At 39.2% G+C, this 24,853-nt stretch overlaps 1 protein-coding gene across 5 annotated transcripts in view; it reads right to left on the bottom strand.

Moving 5' to 3' along the window:
• The window catches only part of LOC136884085 (uncharacterized), a 90,896-nt gene that overhangs the window by 5,199 nt on the left and 60,844 nt on the right, over positions 1–24,853 (bottom strand). For 4 of the 5 annotated variants that reach the window (XM_067156107.2, XM_067156109.2, XM_067156110.2 and 1 more), the window contains one exon: positions 13,798–13,951. In XM_067156107.2, the coding sequence (XP_067012208.2) occupies positions 13,798–13,940 (143 nt within the window). In that variant the 5' untranslated portion in view covers positions 13,941–13,951. Of the gene's footprint in view, positions 1–13,797; positions 13,971–24,853 lie in introns of all 5 variants that reach the window. The other variant, XM_067156108.2, reaches the window with a different exon arrangement.

Here is a 24,853-nt window from a genome sequence, read left to right as displayed (position 1 = left end):
ACTGCAGCTCTAAGCGTCTCCAAGCTACAGGAAATGCACTGCACTACACTTGATCATCGTCCTTACAGCCCGGACTTATCGCCCTGTGATTTCCATTTGTTCGGACCGCTCAAAGATGCTCTAAGAAGGCAACGATCTGAAGATGACGAGAGTGTGGAAGACTTTGTGCACAACTGGTTGGTGACACGACCTTGTTCTTTTTACGATGAGGGCATCAAAAAGCTGCCCATACGCTGGGACAAATGCATTTTCAAAGCAGGAAACTATGTGGAAAAAAAAATTGTATTTCCCTTGTGTTTTTCAATAAATGAATTTAAATAAAAAATAAAATCCCATTTATATTTGATCCCTCTCGTAATAACGAAAGGTACCAAACAGACTATATTATGATACAATAAAGACATAGGAATGGATTTAAAAAATGCAAAATGTAATCTAGGAGCAGACATATGTTCTGACTACAACCTAGTTGTTGCAGAACTGCATTAAATTGAAGAGAGTAAGGGTAAGTAAGAGCAATGAAGAAAATAAGAATGTTGTAGATTTGGAGGAGAGGCTTGTTGAAAGATTACAAACTGAGAATGAGGTCAACTGTGTAAATGAAATACAGGAGAGATTTACAAACAAAATTTAAAGAGACAGCAAAAGAAGTTCTGGGAACAAAAGAAAGGAGAAAAATAAGAAAGGAATGGGGTAACTGAAGAAATGTTGGGCAAAATGGAAGAAAGGAAAAAATGGAAAAACGTAAACACTCAAGAAGGAAGAACGATGTATAGAAAATTAAATAATGAATTAAGAAGGGAGACTGAATGTGCTAAAGAAAAGTGGATCACAGAAACTTGCAGCAAAATAGAACAGTTGGAAAGTGAAGGTAAATATGAAATGATGTACAAAGAAGCAATGGAGTTAATATTCAAGGATGAAAGGAAAGGAAGTGGAATGACTGAGATTAAAACATTGGATAGACAGTTAGTAAATGAGCCTGAAAAAGTTTAGGAACGATGGAAAGAGTACATAGAACAGTTATATAATTGGAACAGCAGACCACACAAGAGTAGTATAAATTTGGAGAAGGAAAATGTAATAAATGAAGATCAGATTGGTTTCAGTATATTAGAAGAGGAAATAGAGGCAACCATTAGGGAAATGAAGAATGGTAAGGCAGTTGGTGTAGATGAAATAGCAGTTCAACTACTCAAAGTACAGCAGGGGAAAGGAAAGGATATATTTGTAAAACTTAGTCAAGAAAAATACTTAAAAGGGAAATGGCCAAAAGATTTTCTGGAAAATATAATACCAATACAAAAAAGGAAAAAAAAAAAAAAAATAGTAAGAAAAGTGAAGAACACAGGACACTAAGTTTAATTTCTCATGAAGCTAAAATACGAGAGGCGTGCCATATTGTTTTACACTTTATTTTTTGTACGTCCGGGTATAGTTCACATTTCACTTTTGAAGGTGATGACATGTAACTAGTGTCTTGTTCCGCCGTTTGGTAGCAGCGCACACACAGGGGCCAACGAATGCACTTGTAATAGCCATTTCATAACAACACTGTCAGCGTAGGAGCAGACAACATGAAAAACAACCGTCAGGGACAAGCCCAGCCATGGAGTCAGTTGCATACCTGCCAACTTTACAAAACTAAAAATCAGGAGATTTTGATATGAAAATCAGGAGATACAATTGGTGAAAACTGCTTATTCTACATATCTTGCACAATACAAGAGTACTATGGTATATATTGTAACACGTATTGTCTCAAAACCCGACTGTTGCTATACGAGGCTACAAGGCTAAAAATTACACATCTCCATTCCCTCACAGGAAGTATGAGAGTGAGATGATCGGTCTCTGATAAGCCTTCTACATGTGTGAATCAGTCATGCACTTAGATGCTATTACTTAACAAACGCATAGATTAGTATATTGCATCATGCGCCCAAGCGATTATACGACGCGCAATGCTATTTTTATCAAGTAAAAAATTAAAATTCACCAGAATTGTCTCCAAATGGCTCCTAAAATCTGTAGGAAAATCACTAGTCGCTATCTCTGAAATTCTGTCATTAAATTACTAAAACAGACTCACAATCTAGCAACTAGTGTCTAGAATCGACTAGACAAATGTGAACGAACACGAACATAGCACATGAGTATGATTTACAATCGATATACGCGTCACGATATGGACTTTTCCATAAACATCGCACATTTGCACGTATTTCTCGTATTGATAAACATCGACATTTCATTTGAAAGCTGCAATGAGCAAAGAACTTCCAGCCACTGGCGTACAATGCTGAAATGGTAGGATTTGAAAACAAATGTTTGAAGTTCACCAACAAATAAGCTAAAATCGGAAGAAATAATAGAATAATCGGTAGGCGGGAAAAACTGTTAAAAATCGGGAGTCTCCCGCCTAAATCGGGAAAGTTGGCAGGTATGCGGCTGGATCTTGATCATGGCATTGCAAAAGTTCTCTGCACACGTCCAAACGCCTATGCTTTTCGTCTGCAGACAAGAGTCTAGGCACCGAGATGGATGACACCTTCCCCAACAGTAAGTGGCCGTGCAAGATTCCTTGGATGACCTGTTCGACCCGGGCAGTGCTGACACTGTCACATTTCTTCCAGAAAGAGTTCCCTTGTCCACTGATGTGCGCCCTGTTTTCCAACCTTCCACCCAGTTGTAAACTGTTTTCCGTGACGGCGCATGTTCTCCACAGACTGCCACCAAGCGCCAATGAATTTCTGCAGTGGTCATGCCTTCTTTCCATAGGAACCAAGTCGTATAGCACTGTCCCTGACGATTGCTTTCCATGTTGTCTGCTCCTACACTGACAGAGTTGTTATGAAATGGCTATGATGAGTACATTCGTTGACTCCTGTGCATGTGCTGCTACCAAATGGTGGAACAAGACACTAGTTACACGTCACCACCTTCAAAAGTAAAATGCGAACCATACCTGGACATACAAAAAAAAAAAGTATAAAACAATACAGAACACCCTTCGTACTATTAAGAGCAAAAAAACAGAAGGATTTACAGACGAATGGAGAATTATATTGGTGAAGAACAATATGAATTTAGGCATGGAGTAGGCACAAGGGATGCCACTGGTTTACTGAAGGTCATAGGCATTTGACAAAGTGAGGTGGGATAAGCTACTGGAGGTACTTAAAAAACATGTAGTGGAATGGAGAGAAGACTGATCCAGGAATTATATTACAACCAAACATCAAGAGTGATAATAAGAGGAGAATTAACAGAAGAAATCAGACTGTGGAGAGGAGTTAAGACAGGGTTGCTGCTTATTACCAAATATGTTTCATATTTACTTGGAGGAAATTATTTGGGAATGTTTGGATGGTAAAAGAGGTTTCAACATTGGAGGTAAGAGAATTGAATGCATAAGATTTGCTGATGATATGGCAGTAATAGCTGAAAATGTGAGGGACCTCCTCAAAATGCTGAGAGAATTAAACAAAAAGTGTGAATAGTATGGAATGAACATGAACATAAAAGAAAACTAAATTTATGATACTTGGAGGTAAAGGTGAAAAACCGACAATCAAGATAGGGGGAGAAATTATTGAAAAGGTGAATAAGTTGAAGTATCTTGGAAGTATTGTGACTGAAGACGTAAAAGCTTGAATTGCCTTAGCCAAGGAAAGCTTCAACAAGAAGAATAAGGAACTGTTTTGTGGCCCGCTAGAGAAAGATCAGAGAAAGAACCTGCAAGGTGTTATGTATGAAGTACAGCTCTATAAGGCGCTGAAACATGGACATTAAGGAAGAACAGAGAAGAATAGAGGCATTTGAGATGTGGATTTGGAAAAGAATTGAAGGAGTAAGAATATCACATGAGGAAGTTCTGAAGAGTGTGGGAGAAGTGAGGAGCATGCTGGCCGTAATCCAAAAACGGAAGAAAAATTGGATAGGGCATAATCTAAGACATAATACTTCACTACGAATAGCAATGGAAGGGATGACAAAAGGAAAACGAGGAAAGGGAAGGAGACGATATCAGTTATTACACAGCGTTAGAAAAAGAAAGGAAGATTATGCAGAAGTGAAGAAAAGGGCACAAGATCGAGAGATATGGAGGTCACAGCCATGATTGGACCTCCTAGATGGCAAAACAACCTATGATGATGATGATTACAAGTCGTTTCCAAAAACATGAAATGTTCTAATCATTATTCTAGTTAACGACAGTCAAATTAAGGGATTATAGACGAGAGTCTGTTGCGAACATCACAACCGAGTAAACTGTAGATATATGGTCAAATAAGATGGTTCCCAATGGTACTTCAAAATCACTGGAACCACTCATGATACCAACAGTTAGTAACAATCAATTGTAATTGAGCTAGTAACAAGGTGGTGTTCGGGATACTTGAGAAAGGCATCCAAATATGATCCCCACACACTAGGTAGCACAAAAATTGATGCCACTTTAACTGCTGGTCCAGTTCCTTGGCTGAATGGTCAGCATCGAGGTCTTTAAATCAGAGGGTCCCAGGGATTTCAATCGCATATGGTTAGGTCCTCTAGCAGGGGACTGGGTGTTTGTGTTTACCCCAATATTCACACAACCGAGAACACTACCAACCACCACAGAAACACGCAATAGTGAACACACCCCTCCACATAGAGTTGGCATCGGGAAGGGCATCCAGATGTAAAACTGGGCCAAATACATGTCGATTCCAAGTAACTGGGGAAAAAGGCCAGGAAGAAGAAGCAGTTGCATTTTTACTGCTCTATCATACTGTGTGTGTGACAGAGAGGTGGTGGTGGTGGTGCTGGTGATTATTTAAGAGGAAGTACAACTAGGTAACCATCCTCATGCAACACATGCTTAACTGTTATACAAGTCATTTTCAAATGAATATCTGTAAGATTGCATCACAGTGGTGGTTTTGATAGAATTAACATGGTGGCCACTCTTGAGGTTTCACGATTGCCATAAGCTATCTACTCTCGGCTGATTCTAGACATGCTGAAACTAACTTTGGACTATGGCCCATCAACTAACTGGAGAGCAGTCAGATGTCTGTTTTGTTCATTACAGGTTCAAGGAAAGAAAATCAAAATGACTGGAATAACATAGTAATCATTTCATGTGACTATTGTCAGCTTGGAACAGCCTTTGTAAGGCAAGACATTCCGGAGAGGATGGGCGGCATCTGCCGTGTATAGGAACCTGTGTGATAAGTGGGTGGATGATGGTATTGTGTGCGATAAGATTGTGCAAAGATTGAGAATGAGACAACCACCCAGTCTGAGAAATTAACTGTTAATGATTAAAAATACCTCGACCCGGCAGGGAATCGAACCCGAGGCCTGAAGGTCAATGAGTTGACCTCTCAGCCATGGAGCCAGATTAGAAAAAGTTTGTGACAAATGAAACCAATTTTAATAAAGTTCTTCAGTTGTTGATTAATTTCACAGGCTAAGATCGTGGCCATAATTAAGGTACAGTCCCAGCATTTGCCTGGTGTGAAAATGGGAAACCACAGAAAACCACCTTCAGGACTGCCGACAGTGGGGCTCGAACCCACAATCTTCCGAATGCAAGCTCACAGCTGACCTTACCCGCACGGCAAAATAATAATAATAATAATAACAATAATAATAATAATAATAATAATAATAATAATAATAATAATTAATCTTCAGCCCCAGTCAAATAATCTGAGTTAAAGGTAAGTCTGCTGAAAATTGTGAGACTAATTTGAGTTTCGAACATGTGATTCGGAACTTAAAAAATACGATGCTATCGCAGCATTTTCCAAGAGAAAGTAGAGGGGAAAGGTGAGAAACCACTCTAGATAGTTGCTGCCAGCGTCGAGAATCGAACCTCCGATCCTCGAATGAGGCAGCACTAATGTGAATAAATATGAAGCCTTCACATGATAATTTACATAAAGGGATGGGAATTCTTGCCGCTCGCGAGTCTCGAGGCCGGCAACGAAAATCTCGAGAATCGAATACCCCTCTCGTGTAGAAGAGTATATATACTGCGCTCCTACCCCAATCGCAATAGATCGCAACCTTTTCCAGTCGGCGGGTGGCATTCGGGTCTGTTCTAAAGAATCAGATTTTCGGTTAATCTGCTGCTGCAACACTAGCAGAATATCTTATTATAATTCGTTGTTTTCGGAGTACAGTATACCGGATCTGGTTTGACTTTGCATGTTTGTATTAGCATAAACAATCCCAGTTCAGGAATTATTCGAAATCAAACTTCAATATCTGCAATTGAATAAAAATAGAGTTGTTATTACTTTGACTTATGTTTTGTCTAGTTTTAATTTCAAAGAAATTGTGTTTAATTGCAAAGTTAAAACCACTTATTTTGCCCAAAACGGGGCGAAGAACAGAACGCACTTTAAGTTACGAACGCTGTTCTCCCTTCAAATGGCAAATAACGCCGACGTATTTTTGCTTTCGGAATTTACTGGGGAAAATATTACATGGTAGTTTTCTGACTTCTGAGAAATACTCCCAGGTTCATGAATGTCTCTCAGTAGACATAAATGTGCGTTAAAAATACAGACTCAATAAATTACGAGCAGATTTTGTACATCCACCATAAATCGAAGGTTCAGGATCAAATGAAAGGACAATTCAGCTATGTATCTCGTAGGTTTGACTTCTTCCTGCTTGCATATTCATGCGTGCTATTCGCATCGAACAGTCTCTTGGCTCGTCCGGCTGACAAGAAATGTCACACTTGTTTTCGTTCTGCGTCTACCACGTGTTTGGAGCTGCCGAAAATCCACAGCCTGTTCCAGTCATTTGACCGGGTCAGGAATGGAATGAAGCCCCCTTCTAGCGGCGAGGATAAGAATTGTGCCGGCTGCCGAAGCCTGCCGCACTCTTCTGGGGCAATTTCACATCTGAAAACTAATAATAATTGCAAATGATCTATTCTAGTTGTTCTAAAGAAATACTTGGGCAAGAACATCAGCAATTAAAAATGTAATGGCCTTCCTCAGTCCAGTAACACTGTAAAATCCTGCACCTGTTGCCTTACTACGCCTTACGGTGACTGTACTACACCTTCGCTCACTGCGCTATCTGCAGTACTATCTATTGTGGCATAACAGGGAAGTCCAGAACCGTCGACAAATATTTCTCGAAGGTGACTTTTCTTCTGAAAAACTTGCGGTTGATGCACTAAGGGATAGGGGAATATTCTCGCTCAAGACTCCTGCTATCTTGTCGAAATGACAATGCTATCGTGCTACGCTCTAGGTAGCTTTCGAAGATCCATTACCTACAGACACGATGGGGAAAACGAAAGAAAAAAAAAAATAATAAAGGGGAGCGGGCGTGTTATTCAGACCCTCCTCGAGATTTCTCCACAAATTTTTAAAATTAATAACTACTTTTCTCAATCTTAAGGAAAAGGCCACGATTATCCCTTTTGCAATAACCATAGGCAATTGAATCTCTCGAGTATATACTTTTCGTAATTTCACTTTTAGAAATTACATAATTAGGACTATTTACCATGTCCGTATGGATATTTTTCATAAATTTCAATTTGTTTCTCAAATAGGCAGAGACTTGTAAAGTCGAACAGTTATCTTGGAATATTGAAAATAAGCCAACCAATGACGATTTTTTCGAATCCCTCCGAACCTGGCTATGGACTTCATTCGCTTGGTGTATTACACACCATAAAAGGCAGGAATCACATCTTACATGCCCTGAACTAAAGCCCGTGTCAAATGGGAAGGGGTGACGTCGAGAGGAGACTCAATATTGCCAAACCAAGCGGCTACCAAGTTGCCGCGTTATACCAACGGAGCGCTCCGCAGAAATTTCACTGCCTCAACTATCACCTATGCCAGTCTAAAATAGCTTCCCATCTAACAGACTATACAAAACGTGTCGACAGGCGCGGTCTCTCGCACACTCCCAGGACGATGGCAGGTGTTTAAATAATGTATGTACTTGCATAAATACGATGTCGCCAATATCTGAAACTGATGCAGCTGTGAAAGGCCAACAACGCTACCCCTCCCCCCCCCCTTTTTTTTTGCGTAATGGCTTGTAAAAGTGTGTTTTGGGGGAACGGTTCCTAACCATGCGTTCATCAATTATTCGCAAGCACGAGCTGTTTTAGAAGCGCCTTCATTAGTAACATATCATACTTTTCTTTACTTGTACCTGCATTATCGGATTATTTTTCGCGTATCACTGAATGAGCTACAATGTGTCACTGGTTATATAACCAACGCTGTACGGCCACAGTCGAGCTTGGAGGCCATAGCCCTCTCTCCTTCGAGGATTGGAGGTTCGATTCTCGGCGCAGACACTGCAACTTTTCCTTTAGCTGCTGTAGGAAAACACTGGGAATCACCTTGTTTTTACGTTTTGGCATCACAATGGCAGCAGAAGAAATATTCCGGGCTCTTAGGCCATGGTCCAACTGGGTTTATAATCCCCATTTCACCGCGTAGTCCGCCCGTCGTTTTCAAGCTGACGGTAGGAGAGTACATATAATTACTATGCAACATGAGGCAGTACTTATTTCTGTTAAGAATACTGCACAATTAAATTAATAGTTTGCACTTTTATTGTGGTATCTTTTCTTTCCGAACTATTTTCCAGTATTTTACATTAATCTTCCTCTGTTTTAATTTGCTGTAAGTACATAGGTGTTAATGTAAGGAAAGATCTTCATTGGAGTAACCACATAAACGAGGCTGTAAACAAATGCCACAAGATCTCTTCATATGGTTATGAACATGAGGGTATTTAAGGGCTGAAAGAAGGATGCACTGTACTGTATGTCTGCTGCTATTTTTTGATGGATGTAGTATTGATACACCAGTTTTTTCGCACAGCCTGATGTAGCCTCCACCGAAGTCCCAGTCCCATTTATGGATGTGATTGTATTGGAGCTGCTGAGTAATGATAATGACATTCGGAGTACTAGTGCTGCTGAGTGTTATGAAACATGCTACTCGTAGGCTCAGTTGTGCTACAGTAGCACTTTCCAGCCCAGTGAGGAAAGCAACTATCTCGCTCAACTTGCCTAATACGCCTCATTTTTAGCGGCGCCATGGGTTTTTGCAGTTTCCCTGTAACCGCATAACGTTTGGTGGTGAAGATCCAGCGAGCATTTGGACCGGTAAACCAGAGACACAGTAAGGACGCAGAGGAGAGAGCGTGTACTTACTTGATACGAGAACCGGAAGACATACAAAGGAAAGGACGATTTTTTTGTGGGCGATATTCAACAAGAGTAGTGTTGCAAACAATGAATGACTTAATAGACGAATACGCTTGGAGGAGGAGTCTATTGAAGTTGACAGTCGTGAGTTCTCTATGGAGAACACTCTGGTGTTAAATGATATCAACCCACCTAATCGTAACAGTGCTCCCTCTAATAATGTCGATTTGTTTTCCCTCAAACCTGCCATACAGCTCTACGATGATAGGCACACGGGCCCACACTTCGTTTTTGTGGAGGCCACTGATGACAGTAAGAAATTGGGCAGCATACATCCTATGGCTTTGAGAAAAAAATTTTATGACCGTAAATTTGAGGGAGTGACCCAAATTGCTAGGCGAGGTCGTTATAGGATTCAGATTGCATTTCAGACAAGAACTCAAGCTAACCAATTCCTTACAAATCCTATCTTAAAGGAAAAACATTTGAAAGCGTTCGTTCATTCTGTGGCTATATAAAAAATAGGTGTTATCAGAGGGGTTGATAAGGCTTTGTCGGTCGAGGAAATGTGTACGGTTGTTGATTCGACAGTACCTATAGCGAGTGCTCAGCGCATGAAAAGACGCACAGTACAGGATGGCAAGGTCGTTTATGTTCCTACTGGTACCATTAAACTTACGTTTCGCAGCCTTCGTTTCCATTTATCGAGTTCGTACAGATTGACCCATTTGTTTTCCAACCAACGATCTGCCGGCGATGTCAACGTTACGGCCACACTAGGAAAAACTGTAGGGCTCAACATCCTCGATGCGCCAATTGCGCACACGATCATGAATCCTCCGACTGTCGAAACTCTACCAGATTTTGTCTTAATTGTTCCGGGGAACATTCCGTAGGCTCTCTACAAGAGACAACAAGAGCTGAAAAAACAGCAGGCTTTGGAAGTTTCTACTTTCTCCTCAGAGTCTCTTTTCCCTCCGTTAACCAATAGCTTCCACCCCCTGTTGTCCCTACAACAATTTCCTCCACTCCAGAAATCTGCGCCGGTTATGCAGAATCAGCAGCCGAGAAAACGTAAATTTACGGCGGTTGTCTCATCACCACCACCCCCACCCCCCGAGTCCGGATCGGTCGCCAGGTTATGATGTCCAGGGATATCGCGAACTCCTAAAAAGGCCTCCCTCGGTTACACCTTCAATATCTCCTAAAGCCTCTGTATCCGGGACGAACATTTCGGTTCCTTCCAGGCAGGTTGTGTCGCCTGGGACCTCACAGCCAGAAAAATCCCGGGCTTCGAACCCGGTTACGAAACTCATTCCAGTCATTTCAGACAAACTATCTGCGTATGCTAGGGTAGCTGAGAACGATTCCAAATGGTCAAAAATACTCCTCACTTTGCAAGAGGAAGTTGTGGCTCTTTTACAAAACTTAGAATCTTATGTTTCCTCACAGGATAGGTCTCCCAGGAATGCAAGTAGTATTGTAACCAAATAATACGAACTCCCTCCGATAATTGCTTTATATCTACCTTATATCATATTCATTCACAATTTCGCGATACCCACTTAATCGACGTGTTAGATACTCGATATCTAGCAGGTAGTTGCCTTATTACATTTATTTTCTGTCACCCACCCAGTCCAGTAGGTTAGGTACCTTTATCTCTTCCCTAGGTGTTGACCCAGTCTGTATGTGATTGGTAGAAAGTCGTCAAGTATCGGTCGCTTTGGCGTGAAGCGTAGTTACCTTGTGTCCTTGTGTTTTTCCTGTGTAGTCGTTTTGTCATTTTATTCCTCAATTTCCCCCCCTTTTTTACACTTTATGTTTCCGCCTCCTCCATACTTTGGGTTTGTTTATAGGTTGCGTGGCTGGGTACACCGCTCTCAAGCGAAGCCCATTAAATTATCAAGATCAAGAACAAGAACAAGTGGCGGCTTCGTATGGAAATAAATACAGAAAGAACATCCCTTGTTTATTCGTCACTGCCCTGGAAGTATGAAACAGACTTCGCTTGTCGACACGTTTCTAAATCTTGTAATAGTGGAGACACCCATCTGACTCAACGAGCGGTTTAAATAGTACAGTAGTAGTTTTCTCCTCTTACGCAACAATCTCTGGGTGATCCTGGACGCATGCCTTTCTGTACTAGATCTCACATCGAGTAGGGTGCGTGGACTCGTCTGCTTCAAGAAATCGACGACGAAAGTGACTAATACTAAATAAACCTACATTCTTTACATGCACCATTCAACTCGCTTCATTATACTCACCATAGGATATTCAACCAGTGTTGCCAGATGCCACGCAAGATCATTTTTACTCGGCACGGAGAGGGAGCGAGGGTGAACGGCAATTCAGATGCCCTCAAAATCAATGCTTCGTCAATTCCGACAGCAGCTGAATTGGAATGTCGGAATTGGTAGACTGGTAGCCTAAATAGTATTCCAGAAGGTGTACAACTCAGTAGGTGAACTCATGCTATTAGTATTTCTCTCTCTTAAGTTGCATGTCAATTCTGACACTCCATATTACTTCAACATAAGAACGGATCTCCGTTGGGCTATCTATGGCAGAGTTTTTTAATTTATTCTGTCGGGTAAACATCAAATGTGTCATCGGAAATCTTCTGCATGCAGACAGACATCGATGCCGAATGGATTTTTCTCCGCCCTTCAAAAATCGACAACCTCTGCTGGGTTTGAACCCGCAATCTAGGGAACTGGAGGCAGGCGCTTTACCACCGATCCCTATTGGGAACTATTAACAGCAAGCATTAACTACTCCAAGTTCTTTTGAAAACCTGCCATTAATCTGACACATGGTGTGTATCAAAGAGTCAGTCAGCTCTTACCGATTATGGGACGAATAATCAATCAGTCTTAACTCTACAGTGGTTATATTCAGTAATCGATGAACAAATCCTTGGGTTGTATTTCGTATACGATCTCTGCTATATCAAGAAGAGAGAGAGAGAGAGAAACGTGTAAAATATATTCCAAAGAAATGCCCCTTACAATTAAGAACTCGACAGGCTGCAGCTACTTGACCTAGTGCCACAGAGCAGCTAATGAAAAAACAGTGTCCTTCGGATAATGTATAGTACGCGAACCTTTTCTTGAGCCCTGAACTTCATAGTGCTAAATGGGAACTAGCGCCCAAGAAAAGGTTCGCGAACTATAAGGTCTACTTCAGCAATTGCCATGGCGTACAGTCGTGGTTACAGTGTTGTAACAAACATCATGATGGAACGAAAGGAATGTAGGAAATAAGCGTATTATAGTATAAAATGCATTAATATGCGAAAAAGGGCATTAATCCACCCCACTGCCTGAACGCTCCACACGGCCGTAAACATTCCGTCACCGCCGGAGTCGGGATTTAAGCCATTGTGAAGAAATTAGTTTAACGCTTGCGCCAATTGACATGTGGTCAGTGCCAAACAGTAGAGTTTATTTTCTAGAGGATTGTGGGTCTTGTTAGACCTGCAAGAGAAAATGTAGTTGACATTTCATACCCCAAGTTATGAACCCGTAGAGGTAGGCAATACATATCCAGTTTTTTATTGATTGATCTGATGAAAGCACTTCTTTACTTCCCATATGAAGACCATTATTAAAATCTAGAGTGATGTAGTGACATTTGCTGTACTTGTCCGTTAGCACCAACATGAGAAGTCCCATACAAGAATTTGCGTTAATGATATGTAGCTCTATTAAGAGTTCGTTGATGGCGAGATGCTGAAAATTCCCGAATGAGACCTGGATTAGTTTTGTGGAAAATGATCTGATATCAGCTATGCATCAAAGAGAAGTAGCCTATGTTAATTTTGCATGTAAGTGTAATCAGTTACCTCGGTTACGCCAGAATTATCAGGATTTTATTTAGAAACCATCTTCACTTCGAAGACATAATTAGGGAAAGGATTTTTAGGCAATAACAGGTTAGAAAACAAACGTATTTAACACAGGCGCAAGTGTCTTCTGGCTCCCAGAACGGTTCAACAGCGAGACTTTCATAAATATTAGCGATCTGAACCACCAGAACCCCTAAAATGTATGCAACTCAGCCACATAATATAACGAGCAGCTAAATGGTACTTGCACCTTGCTCAAATAAGTTTGCATGCTCAACCAACACCGCCTAAAAACCCTCTCCCGAGACATAATTTATCATTATCGTAAATGAAGGATTCACCGCTCCCCACTTAAATGCAAAATACTTCGCCCTCCTTTCCTCTAAGAGCATTCCATGGTTTCCTGGCGGGTTAAGAACACCTGCCAGAGATATGACCGCCTCATTTTAACTTTTCCACATGAACATCTACTTTATTTAAATCGAAGATACGAAGTACTATATTTGTTGACACTTAAACAATATTATTTTAAGGTGCTATAATATCATCGATGTATTTAGATAATATCGAGCGGTACATATCTACAGTAAGGTGAACTTTCACCAGCTCTAAGGCCCATAATGGAGCTCTGGTCGGAATACATAAGCATGGATGATTTCGATTCTGACAGCAAGCGGGTCTTGGACAAGAAATATAATAGTGTAGTTAAGGTGCGACGTCGATCCAAATACGGCGTCTCTCGTACCTGAAGGCAATGAAGGCATCTCCTTGTTCGCCGCCGACGATGTGCACGCCGCCTTCCGGTATTGACAGCCCCCGGAAATACTGACGAATATCCAATGCATTCGCCGACCATGGTAGATTCTGCAGTCTAATGATGACACTCATCTTCGAAGTTCCTAAAAGCAAGAAGATGTGCTATTGTAGGCCTATGGGGCCTGTAATGTTTACATAATCAACAGGTAGGGAAGAAAAGAAAATGGGAGAAGGAACTAAATTTTATTCTTCATTGGTTATCACAAACCATTTCCATACTGATATGGAACGAACAGAAAGATGTAAAACTTCAGTATTCATTTAGTTGAACTCTGAATGATGGGTAGACTTACGGATCAGAAATATCCCACAGAAAATGAAATCAATCTGGTTAATGTGGCTTATACACACGCCTACACTAACCATGTGCTCCTTGAGTGATGTAATCTGCAAGCTATGTGAAAATACTTCATACGCTACGCTACATACGGTACAAAAAAGCCCCGTTTCATCCGAAGTGGGTCTTTTCTTGATCCATAAATTTACCGAATATTGAAAACAATTTCTCAACGGGACCTACTGTATAATGCAGTTCTAGTGCTGTCAGAAGAAACTTGTGGAAATTCATTTTCTTTTGGGGAGGGGGGGGGGGCTTGATGGTGGGATTTCGTAGAATTAGTACAAAGTATTTCTGTGTCAATCTCCTGTCTCGAATACAAGAATGCACGTGTACGTGAATTATGACCTCTCTTTCCACAACCATCTTATCAGTAACAACTGTTCTTAAACTCCACTATCATTAAGCGATGGAGATTCAATGTATTAATATATTACGAACACTGTTGACTATGCAATTTATTTTCATTAAGAAGAAAATATTTTATTTCAGGTTTTAATTTGCTTAAACATTTAAAGAGAGAATCTTCGGCAAGAAATAAATCGAACAGCAACTCTCACAACAGAAAGGAAGAAAGCCCCCCCCCCCCCCCCCTTGCATGGCTCGTACATAAGTAAATTGGTGGGAAGATGAAGCTCTGAAGGCTTTTTTACTAACTCGTTCTGTTGGCAACCTAGCTATTACTCTTCGAAGTTATATCCAACGCGACATACCCTTCAAACATAAACTGAAACGTAGTTAGTTACATGTTCCCAGGAACAAGTACTTGCTGCTCTTAACCACTCCATAATTATTTCGGTATAGTTTTCATCATTAGTTAGTATGGTCAACATAACCCTTCCAGACGCTCACATTCTTTAAACAGAGCACACGCATTTACATTTCCCCTTTTTTTCCTTGATATCATGCATCCAAATAAAGTACTGATCAGTCTTCAGCAAATATAGCATTCGATTGCATCAATTGAAGCACAGATTCCCAACCAGGGTTCCATGGAACTGCTGAAACATTTTTAACAAGTCATGGATAGCTGTCTATCTGTAGTTGACACTGCTCACGAATTTCGCTGATGATTCAACATACCAAATTGCTACAAAGATTCCTGCCATCTCACGGAAGGTTTGAAACATATTATTCCAATTCTCCACACAAAGAGGAACTGAACACACAAATGTCATACTGTGCATCTCTCGGAACGGATTTTAATGGGATAGAAGCGAAGAGGAAGACAGAAGGCACAAACGCTTGGCTACCACTACCTGAACGATGGTTCCGTACTCTATTATTATTCTCAAATGTACACTTAACCATATTTTAATTACATAATGGTGACTAAATGTAAATCTTTCAATCTTAGCACCACAGCAGGATTACATACATGCTAAAACCCAACGAAATGTGCTACAAAATTTCATACAGGATGCATACTTTTATTTTAAACGGATTATGCTTTAAGTGGCAGAACTGTAAAAACTATTAAGTCCAAATTTAGCGCAAAAAGAAACATCCAAATAAAATATCACGTAGGGAACCTAAACTATCGGAGACAGTTTAATCATTTACAAGACTATTGAATAATACAGAAGTGAAAAATACTATCATCTGTCGAGGGGAGAAAATTAAAGAGCCAACAATGGAAGTTTCCTATGATCATAATGGTAAGAGAAGTGAAAATTTGAGTCAGAGAACAATCAAGGCCTGTTTTCCCGATCATCATGTGCTGTCATGTAACTCGTTGAATCACATGATCCTTGTAATGGTTTGGGCAACCTTTTCATTCCCGAACCTCTATTTTAATTATTTTGATTCTGCTCTTTAAGTCAATCATTAGCGCTCACAGTGTGTACTTTGTACAACATTTTATTTTTTAATCGAAAAGTAAGAAATGGCCTTCCAAAAAAATCACTCGGATACTGATGCGAATGATTAACTTCAAGAATTGCGACTTCCTTCACATTCGGGTGCCGATTATCTGCACATGAACTTACCTGACGAATTTCTGAAGAAATTTGGCAACAAAGAAAACTCATATCACAGTAATGGGTTTTAAGAGCGTACATACGAAGGCGAAAAACACACACTGAAGTACGACTAGTTACGTGGAGCAGCTGGTTAGATGATCTGGAAAGTCCAAAGATGTAGGATGAAATCCCTCGCACATAAAAGAGTATTTAGATGAGAAAGTAAATTTGCGGTCAAGTTAAAAAAAATTCCACAGCAAAATTCCGACACTTCGGCCTCTTCCAGTGGCTACCGCTAGTTAATAGGGATAGTAAGGATCAGGTGAAGAAAAAGTTAAGTTCCCTTTCATCATTGTTTTTAAATTTAATTCGGGCTGTACAAATGTTATACCTAATATCAGCATCACAATACAATCAACACCAAACATAACTTCACTTCGACCTCGCCTTTCAAACGTACGATTCTGTTTGTTTTTTTATTATTACTATTATTTTGCTGTATGTCGCACCAACACAGATAGGTTTTATGGCGACGATGGGATAGGTAAGGGCTTGGATTGGGAAGGAATCGACCGTGGACTTGATTAAAGTGAAAATGAAAAACCATCTTCACTGCTGCCAACAGTGAGGTTCGAACCCACTATCTCCCGAATGTAAGCTGACAACATGACGCAAACCGTGCAACCACTTGCTCGGTACGATTCTGCAATAATAAAACGGCTTGTGGCTGTGTTCGTTTACAAACTAGTTACTTGGAGTTGAGAAGACTTAATACTAATCAGTAGGAAAATGGAAGAGGTCTGACATTTCGAAGAATGAAGATATCGGCAAAAGGAAGGGAATGGCCACAAAGGGCGTGAACGATGGGCCTGTAAACGACCAATCTCCTCAAACGCACACTTAACCCTATTTTAGGCACATTTATCTTTAAGCTTATTAGGCCATACTGTACCAGGATAACTTGCATGTTAAAACCCAGCGAAATTTGTAACAAAAATTATGCACATTTTTTGGTCCTATTATATTTGAAGGGGCAAATAATGTCGGGATCGGAAGAGAATAAAAGTTGACCAAGGTAGGTCAGACAGGAAAGATAAAAGTAAGTAGGCTGGCACAAGTGGAAACTATGCAAGGACTCAGTTATGGACCCTGTACAGTCGTCTTTTATGACACGCAGGGGATACCACGGATGTATTTATCTCCTCCACCTACAGGAAAATGATAGATGGTGTCCCAAAAACGAGCCTTTCTTTTTTCAAACAGATGGGTTGGGCAAAGGAGTTGTGTTGAATTCTCTGCGCGTTTTTCTGACATCATGCCATGGACTTTTTTTCTTATGGGGGACACCTCGAAAATTAGGCTTACGGCGCCAAACCAGCAACAGTTGAGGGGCTTGAAATTATCCTTCCATCACTTCTCCCACACCCTGTTGTGATCGCGGGTGCGAACTGTGCAGCACCAAGTGGATTTCGCCCTGTTTTACGGCCGGATGCCCTTCCTGGCACAAACCGTATGTGAAGGGGGTCAAACTTGTTCATCCCAGTACGCATTCCTGGGCTGGAAGGAGCACCCGGACTCATTTTTACTTCCTCGCAACCTACTACTACTAATAATTTTAGGCTCTTCTTAAAATACCTCAAGTTGTATTGTATACAGGTTTTGTTTGCTAGTGGTTATACGTCACGCACACTCATCGCTCGGTCCTCTGTATATAATATTTTAACTGTTGGTTATACGACCTGGAATAAGTAACCTGCAACTCGATATTCGAACAGATCCTAAGAACCTTACTGTCGAAATTATGGTATCGCCTACTATGTGCAAGCATTTTGATTTTACGCCATTCAGACTGCCTCCGTGTCAGTTTCAACGTTCCGTTTTACTCTACCAGGTGTAGGAGAAACCTGAACTGTATTAGGAAGACCAATTGCTGAGTTTTAATTAATTCTGTCCGGTTAGCAACAAACGTATCATAAGAAATCCTTTAAATACGAAATGGAGTGTCGAGAGGGCTTTTTTCTGCTTTAAAAATCAGATTACTACTACCACCACCACCGGATTTGACTTTGGAATCCAGAGGCCGACATTCAAACCAAATATTCGCAGAGGAAATTGGCATTTCAGGAAATGACTCATACAGAGCAACTGCTTGATAATTTGGTACGGGGCGATAAAAACTTCCTAAGACACATTCACCTATGCCAGATAGTCTTCAGTCTGAGTCGCGTATCCGTTAGCTTGCATTTGGGAGATGGTGGGCTCGAAACCCTCTGTAGGCAGCCCTGAAGAAGGTTTTGTGCTGTGGCTGTATCCCAGATTAACGCCACAGTCTCATCCAATCTAATCCTGGCCCTGTCCTATTCCATCGCCGTCATAAGACCTGTGTTGGTACGACGTACAAGATGTATACAACCTTCAACAAAAACAAATTGTTCTTTTTCTTTGCTTTAAACAGACAGGAAAATTCTTACAATATCTTGCCTTTCTGCAACCACAAAAGAAGAAATTTCAATCGGAATCTCCATGCTTTTCTTCTGCATTATAAACACGATATTATAGCTGCAAGGTGGTTTGTCTAATACCAGTTAAAAGGTATAAGAAAGAAAAGTAATGTTCACATTGGAATGAAGGCAGTGATCTTCAAAGGCATAATAATAATAATAACCAACTTCTCATAAAGAAATACAAATGGAGAGTTCGTGGGAATCCTAAAATGCTCTCTATTCTTCTAGACTAGCAATTGGAGTTTACTAAATATCCCTCTTTTCCTTTGTGAATGGGATGGTAGAGCCTAATCAGAGCATTGGAGCAGAAAAATTGGCCAAAGAGGAGCAATTTAGTTCCTGGAGAAAAAGAAAAGTGAAGTATGAACCAATGGTTTCTCCTTCTATTGTCTTTCTTCCACTACTCCATATTAAATTAGGATTGATAAAGCAATTTGTTACTGCTGTGGTAAGGACAATGATTGCTTCAACTTCCTTGTTACAAAGTTCCTACAGAACAACTGTAACAAGAAAAACAACTGAACGTATTTTCAACAGAACCCAGATTCACCAGTTGATGTCCAAGTTAGGGAAGTCAGCATGGCTGGCATACAAAAAAAGTGAAAAAACTTTCTTGACAGCAAGAAAACTGAGAAATCTAAGGTGTAGAATGACTGTTCGCCACAGCCATACGGTAGTGAATCTTAGTGTAGTGAGTGAAGAACAAGGTGAGCAGTTACATACACACATTAAAACATATTTCCAAAAACACTGCTCTCTTTTTCACTAAATTCATTAGATATTTCAGTTAAAATTAAAGTTACAGAAATAGTTTAGTCTTAGTTATAGGACTTTTCATTATTTCAATTAAAGTAAACATACATTATTAGATTTTATTTTGTTTACAAACCTAGCCCAATAGAGTAAAACTGAAAACAGATTGGAATTCGGAGCATTCATATAATATATATCCATGTGGAAAAATTAAAAAAGAGCAAGAAGTATATGTCTATATTTCTGTAAACCAGTGTAATTATCAAAGATATGTCCAAAAAGTATTTATGGGATATACAGTATATTGGTAAATTATACTTTCACCCAGTTGGTGGTCATCAATGACTGGGAGAGAAGAGAAATAATTCATTGATTCAAATACTTCAATATAATACAATGCAAGAGCTCCATGATCTTTCAACATACGCAAACTTGAATTGTATTTTCATTAGTCAAACTGAATGAAATGTTTACAAAAAGTTTTAAAATGGGTAAACAAGTGCCAATATAAAACCATTTACACCATTTAGTTAACGATCAAGACTGTCAAAATGGAAACTGTACAATGAAAAGTCATCTATAACAATAATTACTACCGATATCTGTAACTTTTCACCAAGGTGGTTACAGTTTGAATCTTGGCCAATACATATGGAATTTTCAAAATGAAATAATATGCAGAGCCCATTTCAAATTTAAGCCAAGTTAAACCTGAGATCATCTGCAAAAGGAGCCCTTGAAAAAGCTGTACGTCAAAACAAATTACAAACGTATTAAAGTTTTGTGGTCAGATATTTGTTGTCTATATACAGGTAACTTAATAAAGCATCAATCAAATTTCTTCAGCTTAAATCAATAAGAGGAGGGAGTTAAACAATACTCTACCACTTTCATAGGCATTTGTCAAGGCAGAAGCAATAGTAGTTCAAGTGACATTTAAGCACATATTATTACAAACTGTTACAAAACATCTTTAGAACTCCCATAAAAATCATTTGAGGCATGTGAATCCAGCAACTCCTTTTTATACAAAAGCCAAATTATTACAGTGAGTAAGAAACTGATTAATGTATTAAATGTACACTTAAAAGGAATTAATGTGAAATGACATCAATTTTCAACATATTTATTTATTGACAAGGTTTCCACTGTCAACATTTTCAGTGCCGAGTCCCAAGTATCTGTGTACTTGTGCCACGTTTGCTTCTTAAATCAACGTAATATTTGTGTGTGTTTACTTCTCATGGTTAATTAATTTTAATGTTTTAGTCTGATTAGAATGTCGATTCGTTAGTGAAGTAGAAACACTATACAGTATGTAAAGAATAATTAAAACAAACACTATACAGTAAAGTGAAAGCTCTCCTAGTAGTTTATTTTTTAAATTTTTATTCCGGAAGCAAGTATAATGCCAGGGAAAAAAAAGGAAAAAAAAAAACCAGAAGATATGTAGGTTAAGGAATCACTCATGGCCACCTCATGACTTCTGACTGCTTCAGGGAGAACGATAATGGTGGTTGTGTGACAACAGAGTGACATCATTCATAACTTCTCACCAAGTGGTTATGGCTCAAATCTTGGCCCGTATATACGGAATTTTTTTAATGAACAGTCAAGTGTCTATAAAAAACAGAAGGCATCATGACTATGATCACGATGTTCGCAGTCCCATAAATCCAAAAGCTTGCTATTGTTTCAAGTAGTGAAAATAAATTGTTTAGGATACGAAGGTAATCCCATAAATAAGGTCTCCTATTTTTTTATATAAATACATAGACCTGTTTATTTCTACAACGGTTTACACCATTTTACAGCTTGAACATTTGGCTATTTTTCTACATAATCACCATTTCAGTCGATGGATTTTGTAGACGCTATGACAGTTTTTGTATGCCCATCATACCAGCTCACCGCCATGCTGTTCAGGAAGTTGTGAACTTCATCTTTCACATCGTCATCGGTGCTGGCACCCATCTTGCGCACACCTTCCGGTATTTCAACTCTTCCATTAAAATTCTGTGAGCGGCGCTTCGGGAAACTTCAGGAATCAAAGTGCAGAGATCATTCAGGGTGTATGCCAATCTTCACACACTCTACACCATTTACGAACATTTTTGACAACCATGCGGTAACATCCAACGGGAGCTCCATTCTCAACGGTTGCCAAGCCAAGACTGAATGCCTCGAGCATGAGAAACACCTCACAATATTGTGATCAACAGTCACACGGACAGAGTTCTGTATTTATATAAAAAAATAGGAGACCTTATTTTTGGGATTACCCTCGTTAAAAGAACTTTCAATAATTTTATGACCTCAGCAAGTGGGTTGCAGACCTCTGGGTGTATGTGCATTAATTTCAATGTTCTGATTGTTCTGCTGTCATCTCCATTTGAATGGTATCTAAGGCAAGTTAATTTTATCAGATGAATACCGAGTGTACCGCCAGATATCCTTAATATGCCAAACCAACAAGGGAAGCCAAGAATTTAATTCATCCTGAAATTTTAAAAAATAAAAATTAAAAAACCACGATAACCTCAGCTGCAACTGAACCCACTATCTTGGTTCATGAGACAAGACCCAATACTACTGCTCCACGAATGCAGCTATTCAGAAGATTATTAACAACTTAATCTGATACACTGTCAGAGCTATTAAAATTTATTAAAATACTGCAGTCTTACAGTACCACACTGCAAGAAAAGAAATGTAACAGGCCCAGGTAATATTTTCAATGAAAATCTGAAGGACATAGCAGATATCCTAATGGGTTTTTGGACAAAACTATTTAACATATGCCTTGAGAAAGGCCACATTTCAGAAAATGTCAGCAATATAAATGCTATATAAAGGAACAGGAGAAACTGAGAATTGAAACTCATCAGGGGCACAGCTCTGGAGAGTAGCGTCTTTAAACTATTCTCCTCGATACTCAATAAAAGACTGAGAGAAGGAGAACTGTATCTCCAAATGGAACATTGGATTCATAGAAGGAAGAGGGACTTTACAGGCCATGAAAATTCTCTTGGAATCAATACCACCTTAAAACAACCTACAGGGAAATATTTATCTGTATTCATAGACTATGAAAAATGCTTTTGGTTCTGTAGACAGAAACTGCTTCTAAAGACAAGAAAAATCACTGGAGATGAAAACAACCTGCTAAACATCATTTGGCAGATTACTAAATGATTATGATGGAAGATGCATCTAGAACACAATCAAACATACAAAAGGAGCACTACAAGGCAACCCAATGAACACATTTTTCTGCATAGCAATAGCAGATGTGAACAGGATAAAAAACAGCCTGGACACAACACTGCTCCTATATGCAGATGATATGGTACTATGCACCAAAAACAGTGGAGATCGTCAAGCATCAGTGAATAACCAATAAAACTGGGCACTTAAAAACAATTTTAAGATCAACAGACAGAAAACAGTACAGATGTTATTCAGAAAGGGTGGATGAATGGCAGGGCAGGACAGGATAAAGCTACGAGAAGAAGAAATTCAACAAAAGATCTACTTTTGATACTTAGGAATCACCTTTCAGACAACAGGAACTACATTCAGAATTCATGTCCACAAACAAACCACAGCAGCACTAAGAGCTATTTATGTTATTACAGACTTCACAAAACGTTCTCTTGAAACAGCTATGGAACTATTCAGAGCAAAAGTAATGCCAATTGGTATTTATGGATTTGAGATGATATGGGAAAATTTAAAAATCTCAAACCTGTTTGGAACTGATAAAGGCAAGATATCTATATATCTATATATTATACATACATATAAAGAAAAGACTCTAGGAGTATCCAAAATGACACCATAATGATTGGTCTATGAATTGACAAACGAATTTTTTTTCACATCTAGTGGACACCAAAACTACTTTGCTAATGTCGATCACACAGTACATAAAGAGTCATTTAACATGAAGAAAAAAATGAACAGAAATAAATTAGGATTTCTATGCCACAGACACCATGTAGACACAGGCTGGTAGGAATCAATTCACGAACTACAGAGCGCTACCTCACGCCTGGCAGTGTACGGGTCCCACCAGAACTTCTGCTAGACATTGTACTTTCATCAACCAGGTACAAAAAGTGTGTGCAAACGCTGCAGGAAATTGTAATTGTTCAGGAAATATCACTTCACCAAATGTCACAAGCGAAAAAAATCTCTTACAGAATACAGCAAAGAATAAAATTGATCTTATATTACACACATTCATGTTTTTGTTTTCTTTTTGTGCAAATAATACAGTAGAATATGGAAAATATATTAAAATCCTTCTTGAATACATAAACACAACAAACAGAGACAGGATACACCATAAGAGTTTACAGTACCTGCAATGATTTGCTCTCATTGAAAGTACCGTTCTTAAAAACCGTATCAATACTGAAGTACTATACAAGGCACAAAGAGAAATATGTCAACATTTGTCTTATGCCATATTTCAATTAATTTTCTTTTTTGGTAAACAAGAAGAGCTAGGACTGGGCAAATGGTAGCATTGATTATTGCTACCATCCTCTATTAACACTAATCTGACACTCAAAGAATGAAGATACAGGAAATGAAAGGGAAGGCCATGAACAGCATGAAAATGAAAGACTTGAGAAGCAGCCATGGAGCTAAATAAGATACAGTATGCCTAGTATGAAAATGGGGAAAACCACTGAAAACATTCTTTAGGGCTAGCGATGATACTGTTGATACTCGTCACCAACCAAATTCAAACACACAGCTATACGACCGGTACCAGGTATGTATAAATAACACATTTTTATTAAAGATCCACCTCTTCTAAACTAATAATCCTTTTATTATTTTATTTCTATATTCTCATGAATATTGTAGGGGATGTTTCAACCTAAGTGGGCATCTTCAGCTGCATTCCTTTAATACAGATTAAAATCAACAAAAAGAATAGTTCTTAAAAAACACTACATAATTAACAAATACTTAATTAAAACATGTTATCCTTGTGAAGGCAAAAACGGATAAAAGTCTAATGAGTCTTGTAATTTAATATTTCTCTTCAGGTGTGTAGCACCTCTTGTTTATGAGTAACACCTTACTAATAAAATAGTACTTATACACATTGTCTTGTATTCCTCAAACTAGTCTTAAAAGACCTTTTTTTCTTTTACACCACCAGAATTTGCAATTGGCGCAAACACTGTTAAAAATGTGGCAATATAATATATCTGAAATACAACACCAGATGGAGAATGGCTGTCAATACAGTAGGTAGCTGTGAGTCAGCTGTGGCAGGGAAGCATGGAATTTCAGACATTACAGTAATGCACAGGATTTTTCACCTCCAAGTAATATATGGTCCGTTTTATTCATCTAACAACAGCAAGTAGACCCTCGATATATTCCCACATTTTTAACAATGTTTGC

Source organism: Anabrus simplex, chromosome 12, assembly GCF_040414725.1.
Source record: "Anabrus simplex isolate iqAnaSimp1 chromosome 12, ASM4041472v1, whole genome shotgun sequence".
Taxonomy (NCBI): domain Eukaryota; kingdom Metazoa; phylum Arthropoda; class Insecta; order Orthoptera; family Tettigoniidae; genus Anabrus; species Anabrus simplex.
This window is presented reverse-complemented; position numbering and strand designations above follow the sequence as displayed.